The sequence below is a fragment of the Monopterus albus genome, unplaced genomic scaffold (assembly GCF_001952655.1).
Source record: "Monopterus albus unplaced genomic scaffold, M_albus_1.0 scaffold18.1, whole genome shotgun sequence".
Taxonomy (NCBI): Eukaryota; Metazoa; Chordata; class Actinopteri; order Synbranchiformes; family Synbranchidae; genus Monopterus; species Monopterus albus.
In genome coordinates, this window is record NW_018127898.1 from 5,845,136 (window position 1) to 5,854,709 (window position 9,574).

Genomic DNA, 9,574 nt, shown 5'->3' on the forward strand with positions numbered 1-9,574 from the left:
AAATGACACAGCTGAACTTAGCAGCACCTTGATGTGTCTGCAGTATCTGACACATTGGATAAACAGCTCATTTGTTTCTGAACTTGTGTTCTGGGCTCAAGAAGCAGTATAATAAATTTCATCTAACCTGTGTTCGTCTATAGACTGGCTATAGGGTGCCTCACGTGGGTTGCACAACTGAGGTTTGAACTTTTGTCCAGTATATATTGGAGGCTTTGACTTTGGACAGCCTTGAATCACACACAGACACAGACACAGACACACACACACACACACACAAAAGCACTATATTCTTAATGGAAAAAAGGCTCACATTAATACACAGAGCTGGAGAGAGTATCCATTTGTACATATACGGTACACAAAACTATTACATTTCATCAGACTCATGGTGAATACATTTCAAGGTTTAGAACAGGGTCAGCCTGGTCGGCACTCTGGGTTTAGGCTATAAGCTTCCCACATGCTGCAGTGATTTTAAATGTGCTGGAGCAGAAGAGGTCCCATGACACACAAAAACCCAAATCTGACTCTGTCACTACTGCAGGATTTAATGCACTGTAAGCAAATCTGCAGAAAAACCATTATATGAGGTGGAGCCTTTCCTATATAATGGCAAGCCAATACAATCACCTACACAGCATCCAAGCACATAAACCCCCTACACTGTCTGCCTTTTACAAGCAATGCTCACTCCTTCTGTATCCTGGCCTCAATAAGGCAGCCCCAGTGTGCTGGCTGGACTAAGTACTTGTTCCTCTATGGCTGGCCCGCCATTTAGCACTTGTGTAATATTGTGCGCACTGGGAATGAACTCCATTACCGAGGTAGCTCATTTTCTCCCTTCTCTACTTTTCTCCATGGCATTGCATCACAGGGGACCAGCGTCTCCCAGAAGCCCTCAGCTTCAGGCAGAGAGGAGATTTCTTTTGCCTCTAAAAATAACACAGCATGGGGCTCTCACATCGCAGGTGGCTCCTGTGATTAAAAGTTGCCGAGGCGTCTGGAGGGCTGCAGGTGTGTGTTATGTGTATATGATGTGGTTGCAACAATACGGGAATATATTCACACCTATTTATATTTCTGCACAGAAACTAATGTAGCTGTGCCATTTAGATCTTATTCATGTGCTGTAACATTCTAAGAACACAGCACTGTAAAAAATGCTCCTTTCCTTCTGTCCTCTGTGGCCAACGAGGTGATCAATTTTCACAACATGTTTCTCTGGCCTTCTGTGACTCCATACATGCTGAAGCACTTTAGGCATAGGATCAAACATCTCCATATGGGGATGAGAGAGGCGATGCCTGGGCTCCTGCAGGATTTAGCTAGTAGGCATAAAACTGAGGGGAGCTCCTCACATTGACTTTAACAGGATTTAGCTAGATGAAAGGCGACGGGGAGGAAAAGAGAGATACACAGAAGTAGAGAGCTGCAGAGAAGAACAAGGACAAGCAGAGGGAGATGAAGGAACCATGAGAGGAAAGACTGAGATGACAGACTGTGGTGCTACTATAACTGTCCATGCATGAATAATACCAATAAAGACTTTTTCCAGAGAAAACAGGAGGACGTGCTGGAAATGTTTGTTGGCGTGTTCCCTATAGAAGGGGAGATGGAACTTGGAACAGGCGGGGCTTAGCAGTGTCACTGCAACAAGGAGGAAAGTGGTTAAAGCAGGGAGCACAGGTGAGATAAGGCAGAGTCACTGACCTGGAAAGAAGCAGCACAGTATATAGTTTTGTTTGAGGGCAATAGGAGAAATGCACAATAACCCCATACAAACAGTGAAAGAATGAGGTGAAAACATAGGGAGAAATTAGAAGGAAAAACAAAAATTAAGTGTTAACATTCCAAACTGAACTTGCACACACGCACGCATGCCAGTGGGGGCTTGAAGATGCGTCATTACCAGACGTGAGTCACTGCGAGCCCATGCATCTTTCACCTCAGAACAGAACCCGCCTCGCCTTAAACAACACAGCAGCATACAACAGGTCTACCAGTAGCAACCCAGACACACTCGCTCTTCAACACGGAAACATACAGTACATTTTATGTGTCAGTGTAGATTGAGTGCGTTACTGCTTTATTATGTGGCTTCATTAACATTTTTTTTTTTTTTACGGCATGTTTTGTAAAATGGAGTTGTCACTGATGACAAACAGAAACAAATTCCTGACAGCCAGGGGATGTATACCTTCACAGTTCATCTACTGTATACAGTACAGTCACCACCCTGCTGAAGCACTATTACTTTAGGTCATATTATGTTCAGCTGCTTGTTTGTTGAAGACCAAAGATTCACACTTCTCACATGCACACAGGAGCCAGTGTGGATGTTTACATGTGCATTCACAAAGTACACAGCCTCCTGAGTACATTTAAAAGCCGACTAGTACAGTATATGTGGCTATTCCTTTTCTGGATATTTGGAAGATTTCTGTAATACTCTTAAGTTTGTTGGAGTAGTTCAGAGGCCTAAAGTCGGTGTGAAGGTATCACACACTGCACTATCCTCGGGAAAAAAAAAACAAGTACACACATTATTTGCACCAAGCATATGTATACACAATTAAAGTTTAAAGCATCATAAACAATACCGATTTAAATTTGAACTCTTAATTATGTTGTCATTTTCTGCAGCGATAACTGTTTGATATAGTAGTGACAGTAAGTGTGTGTTTTAGAAAAACATCACCATTTACTCTAGCCCATAAAAAAATTATAGAAAACAGCCTTGAGCTTTGAGAACAAAATGGATGTCGAGTTGGACAAAACATCCATCTGCCACGTTCTTTACGGCAGAGGCACAAGGCAATAACGAGGTTATTTGGCTGCTGGTATTTGCTGTCTGCTCCTTGCCTACAGGTGATGTGAGGGAAACCTCAATAAATTCAGCCATTCTGTCAACAAACTGTTTTATACGTGGATGTGAAGAAAGTGGAGCTATTTATTTTAGCATGGGAAATAAATATGTCCTTGCTTAAAAAGCTGGAGGCCTAAATTCAACCAAGCTGAATGGTCCAGTGCATCCAGCTGAGCTACATATCATCTCACATATTTCATTCTCACATACTGGGCTACACACTATGATTCACTCCACCCCCCTCCAGTTTGACTTTTTTATTTCATATTTCATATGTTGTTCCCACTTTGCTTGTTTTCACTTCTCTTTTCTTTCAGAGAATAATAGATAATGTAATTCATTATAAGTAATGAATGCCTTATAGGCAGATAGTGAAGAAGTGAGCAAACAAGAAAAAGGAGGCTTTATCATCTCAGGGTCCGTCTCTGCTAGTTACTGCCAGCAGTACAGTCACATCACTTCCACTTGTCTCAGCGCAGTAGGTCTGAGACATCAAAGCAGAGGCTGGGAGGGAGAGAGACTGAAATAAAAAACATACACCAAAAACATGTGGAAACGTGTGGGGTTGTTATAGCTGGATGTGTCCTACTGTGGCCTGTCTGGCCACTGAATGCCCTATTGTCTTTTTCACATTGCATCAACCATTTTAAGCTTCCCAGTCAAAAGTCACAGTGATCTCTAATAAAAACACATATTCATGTATGCAGCACAACAATAATGGCCTTGCCTGCAGCAGCAATTTAGTTTATTTTATGCAATATTAGTGAAAGCTAGCATCCTCATAACGCATACTGTCAAGACTTTTAGTTATAAGAAGAGAATTTCTTTTTGTTTTGGAACTGGCTATAACCACTGATTGCTTTGATATGTAAGCCAAATTAGGATAATGTTGCTCCCACAATAACTTACTGGTACATAAAGTCAATCATTTTTGCCTTTATGTGGCCTAGGGCGTGATTTTAATTTCAGTTTCTTCTTGTCTTTTTGAGTTTTGGAGTGATGATTTAGGGGAGAAAAAGAAACTAAATGCAAATGAGCAGCTCTCTCTCTCATTCTTATTGTAAAATAATTAACATTTCCTCCACAGATCAGAGCAGGTTTCTCAGCTCCACTGGCTGAAATGCTAATGGTGCTTCCAACCCAGTTTAATGTCAGCCCTATTCTACTTTTTTCCCTGTTAGGGAGGAGCTCTCTGTCTCTATTTCCATACACAGCAGCAGGAGGGATAGGCAGCAGGCTTACTCTCCCATCTGGATCTGAGGAACCAGCCCAAGACCGAAAGAGGAGAGGAGGAACAAGAAGAGGGTGGGGGAGGATCCTCCTGTCCAAGCGGGACTGTTTTGTGGAGAGGACTTTACAACTTGATTTTGCTTCTGCAGTATGCCACCTTTTAAAACTGTTCAATAATAATAAATGATGACCCCATACCAGGAGAAAGGGACAAGTCTTTGTAGTTTTCTCTCTTCTATATTGATCACATTTCCTTTTAATCCACCATATTTATTGTTATTCTCCCCCACAAGCCACTGGGTTGAATTCATGCAAGACCGAACCAAATCTACACACTATGGAAATATGAATGTATCACCTGCTGGGGTTTTAGCATTCATCTATAAAAAGATGTGCAACACTGGTCTCGTCTCAGACGTTCCAGGCCTTAGCCCCAACACTGAGTCAAAACATTTGCTGTGAATCAAACTGAGTTTTGTAGTGTAAGAATCAGTGTCAATTCTGTCAGCTTTTTAGATTTACTCTTACCACTGACATCATACATTCATGTTATTTTTAGTCATATTTAGTCCTGACCCTAACCTTAACCAAAACCGACCCTTGCTTCAACTATACACGGCATCATTAACATAATGAGGACGAGCCTCCAGGCTACACACACACACATCCATACAGGAAGCACACACCAGGGTGGACCAAGGTGGGTGATATTCATATAGACTTTAGAGCTGATGCAGCCATATCTCTAACTCATTTGCATTTATCTTTACACTGCTACACTTAAATGAAAACAAGTCATAAACTGACACATGGTATGTTTAAGGATGCAGCTTTGCAATGAAGGCTTCTGATCTGATGTCAAAACAAATGTGCAGCACAGACATCCAGTGAATGAAGGACAATGCGATACATTCGTCTCCTCATCAGTGCTGTCTCTCTTTTTTGTCAACACAAATATAAAGAAGTTTTTATTAAAGTGAATTTTAATCAGTTGCATGGAAATTAAGTCAGTTATTGTTTTGATTTCACCAGTTATATCTCATTTTTATCTTGAGAAAAAAAGATTGATTAACATTATTTTGCAACAATATCCTTTAACTAAATGAATACTAGACAGAATATCTATTTTAAAGGCAGACTATTTATCACAATCATATTGACATGCTCACCAATGTTTCTTGAAGGTTAGAAAACAGATGTAAAGTTAGGGAAAATGCTGTAAGTGCCTTGTTCCTCAAAATATTTCTGCTGAGATATATTATTTGCAGTGGTCCTGCAGTCAACCCTCTATCATTTCTAGAACCTGTAGAGGAAAGGCGAGGTTGAATCTGGCAACTCCCAGGTAATTTAAAATTAGTGTGAAACACTTTTTTTTTTCCTACCAAGTCAAATCGCATTGATAAATAAAGATTTAAGAAAATTGGGCAGAAGCATGAACTGGCCTCTAATGCTACTCTGTATTCAATGAAACCACCCCTTGCCAGAGAAACTAGCACAGAGAAATGTAGGAGTGACAGCAGCAGGGGAATTAGTGGTATGATGACTGTCAACACACAGTCAGCACTGTGGTATCATTACAAGGCTCACACTGTTTAGTTTGGAGTTATTAGCTTTCTGAACATTGAGCTGAATCACTTATAAAACACCCCAATCTGCCACTCATCTAGAGCTACAAGACTTTGAGAAGCATGCTTTGATTTACATTTGTTTATTCAGTTTGTGTTGTATATTAGTGTTGTGAGCTACTATGCGTGTGTGGGTGCACATGTGACAATGAGTTTTTAAAGGCCAAGCTTTATTGCAGCATACACAGCAGTGACCATGCAGCTGCAAGTGAAAAATGATGGCAAATCATCACACAGCCTTCCAGAGTCTGTTTCCCTCAGTGAAACATGGACATATGCCAAGGTCCCTGGCCTAATGAGCACTGTTGTCTCGGTGACAAAGTGCTAACCAGAGAGACAGGCCCTTATGAATGTGTTATGACAAGATACAAGACTGCAATATCAAAGACAATTCATCAGGTGGTGCACATCTTTGAGGATGTGCTTTAAAATAAGAAACCAATTGGGCTTGATTATTCAGTTTGGTAAAGAAAACAAGCTTTTTTAACAGTTTGTTCCTACCTTAGGGTCAGCAGTGAGCAGCTTAAAAGCCTCATACACTTGTCGCTCTTTGACTCCTCCACCCAGGTCCAGGAAGTTAGCTGGCTTTCCACCATACAGATCAATAATGTCACAGGTGGCCATGGCCAAACCGGCTCCATTCACTGTAAAAAAAAATCAGTTTCAGTTCAATTAATATGCAAAAATGTATTCTGCAATACAGAGGAAAACTCCTCCATCAAGGTGTTGATTCCACTCTATGGTCATGATGGAGACTGTAATTTGTGCTGCTGTTAAACTAATGCATTATGCAGAAAGGCGTTTCTGTTATTTAGCCTGGACTCACTGATATAAATAGGTGGGCAAAATATTTCAAAGTGACCATACAGCTGAAACAACACCTGTCTACAACAGTCTGAGCAAATACTTAATATTCTGCCAAACTGATTGTTGTTGTTTTCCCTGAGAGAGACTGGTGGTGTTGAGTGAGTGTTAATGATACTATAGCCCATTAATGACCTAAGGCATAATGTCTTAAACATAATTATTAAGTATAATGAAGCTAAATCTGACCATTAGGTCCAGGCTAAAGTCCAGAAATTGAAACAAATTTCCCTGAGAGGTAACAACCATGAGCTAATTAAAATGACACTGGCAACACTGTAGGAAAGATGACTACAGTGAGCATACCCACAAAGGAATCTAGCAGTAAATTATCAACCAGAGCAAATATGTGAAAATAAACGCCTCACATAAAAAAATCAGCTGGAAATCTTCTAATGAGGAAAATTGAAAATTTCATTATGACTGAACTCTTGCCTTCAAAGAAGACAGTGTTGATAAAAAAAGATTCTGCTACACTTTTTTGCGGCCTGTGTCATCATTTAGCCAACTGCCAGCGCAGCTACCCTGCTGTGCTGTGTGGGAGCCAAGTGCACAAGAATGTCTTACCTCATTTGGTTTAACTGAGCTGAACTTCCATCTTAGCGAGCTCCCTGACCGAGGTCTCAATAAAAGGAAAATTCGCTTTAACAATTGTCATTTTGTTGGCTTACAGAGCTCTCAAGGAAGCTGCAGGGCCTTAAAAGCTGTTGTTACTTTAAGAGAGCCTGGGAGCTGGGGATGCAGAATGGGGTGTGTGTGAGGGGGGTAGTGCTAACAGACATCTAATGTGTTTATGGGACTACGGGGTAAGAAGCAAGAGCACCTGTTAGTGCGGCTGTACACTGTAAAAGCTTTGATTTATGACAAGAGAGTGGGCCTTTAATGAGGATGCTAACAATCTGGCTCACTGGAGACTTTCTGGGCGGATTATAGCTAATTAGAACGCATTGGTTACAGCAGCATTCCTTCTGGAGTCCTCAGAAAGCTGCTTGTAATGTGGATTGGAGGAGAGCCCAGGCTGCCTTTACTTTGACTAAGTTTTAACTGTGTCCGAGCTTTTCACTTATGTGACTTAAGAGACACATTAAAGCCTTATGCCATGGGGGTTTGCTTATGGGAGAACTCGTTGGGGTGTGTTGGTGTGTGTGTGTTTGTCTGTGTGAAGGAATGAGCCTGTTCTGTTACAGGGTTTTGTTTCTGTACCAAAGCAGGCGATGTTTCCGTCCATTCCAATATATTTGAGGTCCCACTTGGCTGCCTCCAACTCTGTGGGGTCGCTTTCAGTCATGTCATTCATGGCAAACACAGCCTTCTGACGGAACTCTGCGTTGTCGTCAAAGTTGATCTTAGCATCAAAGCAAACCACTGGGGGAAAACATGGAGGAATGGGAGATGAGAGTGTTATTAAAGAAGACGGCATTAAAGGAAGCTCAAAAATAAGAAAGAGGAAGATGGCAGGCAAGGGAAAAGGAAAGAGGAGGTTTTCAGACACAACAGGCCCACTAATTATTATTTCTAAAACCGGAAAGTAATGACTTGAAGGGTGTCCCCTTGGCCTATTGGTCTTAATTAGGTTGGCTCAGCCATCAGAGGTTGGCTCACTAAGACGTGATTTTGACACTGGCTATGACGACTAGATTGTTCAAACAAATGGACATTTCCTTTACATTTCAAAGAGCGTGAAATATCTAGCATTCAAAGTTGGGGTAAAACAAAATCAGTGATTTGATTCCAAACATATTATCAAAGTTAAAAAATAGTTGCTAAAAATATGAAAAGACTAAGAACTACTTAGTGCTGAATTGTGGGGACTTAGCTTAGCACAAAGACTAGTTCCATGGAGATACAGTTAGCTTAGCTCTGTCTGACGGTAGCAAAATCCACACACCACCAACACTAACATCCATAATCTGTCCGGTTCATTAAACTGAATGTTCAAGGAGTTTGAGTTAACAAATTTTAGTTTAGATTGGGAATAATTGCATTCATCTGTACAAACAGGCAGACACTTAAACATGTAAAAGTGGGACAAAGTAACAAAATGTGAAAGTATGGGAAAATGGCTTTGGGAGTGACTCACAGACCCAGGGAAACATAAATAACACACACACATACATAGACACAGCAGGCAGACTCTCCTGGGACTGGGAAGTAGACATACTGTGTCCTTCAGGTAAAGTAGCTCCCCCACTAGATGATTTCTTTTGATTTTGCTTTGACACATCTATTATTGTAGTCCATCTACAAAATGAATTCAGTTATTATCAAATGAGACAAAAAGAAAAATACAAAATTTCCACTCTTGAGAAATTTCCCTTTCCAATATGTATCTGTTGAATGCCTGCTGAAAAATATCTGCACTCCCTTGTGACATGCGAACAAATTGAACCAAAGAATGAGTTGATATTAATGTGATGCTTGCCTACAAAGCCTGGCTCAATCACAGTCACTGCTTCTCCCTGCTGGTAGAAAAAGAAACTCATACCTCTTGGTATAATTCCACTGTTTCAAATAGTACTCATTAAAATTCTTAAGAAATCATGAACCATAAAAAAACTTCCAGTCAGTCTTTGATAAAGCATATTTTGAACAAGAATCTCTTTTTGAGGAGACTAAATAACATCAAAGATGTGATGCAGCTTCAGCATGTTGTAATAGGCCTTGATAGGACACTTCACAATCAATCTTTGTTCTGTGCCACAGACAACACAATCACTTTTATTTCTTTAGATAACAAAGTTCAGTGCAAGTTCAACATCAGCAGACTCACAACAGCTACATTATGTGACTATATATACAGTGCCTTGCAAAAGTATTCATACCCCTTGAATTTTTCCATATTTTGTCACATTACAACCACAAACTTAAATGTATTTTATTGGGATTTTATGTGATAGACCAACAGAAAGTATCGCATAATTGTGAAGTGGAAGGAAAATGATACATGGTGTTCAAGATTTTTTACAAACAAAAATCTGAAAAGTGT

The 9,574-nt window shown here is 40.4% G+C and overlaps 1 protein-coding gene across 2 annotated transcripts in view; it reads right to left on the reverse strand.

The window, feature by feature from the left end:
* The window catches only part of suclg2 (succinate-CoA ligase GDP-forming subunit beta), a 94,597-nt gene that overhangs the window by 35,412 nt on the left and 49,611 nt on the right, over window positions 1–9,574 (reverse strand). The window contains exons 8-10 of one of the 2 annotated variants that reach the window (XM_020593160.1): window positions 7,792–7,953; window positions 6,226–6,368; window positions 3,080–3,373 (exon numbers count right to left, since the gene is read on the reverse strand). In XM_020593160.1, the coding sequence (XP_020448816.1) occupies window positions 3,362–3,373; window positions 6,226–6,368; window positions 7,792–7,953 (317 nt within the window). In that variant the 3' untranslated portion in view covers window positions 3,080–3,361. Of the gene's footprint in view, window positions 1–3,079; window positions 3,374–6,225; window positions 6,369–7,791; window positions 7,954–9,574 lie in introns of those variants that run through there. The other variant, XM_020593159.1, reaches the window with a different exon arrangement.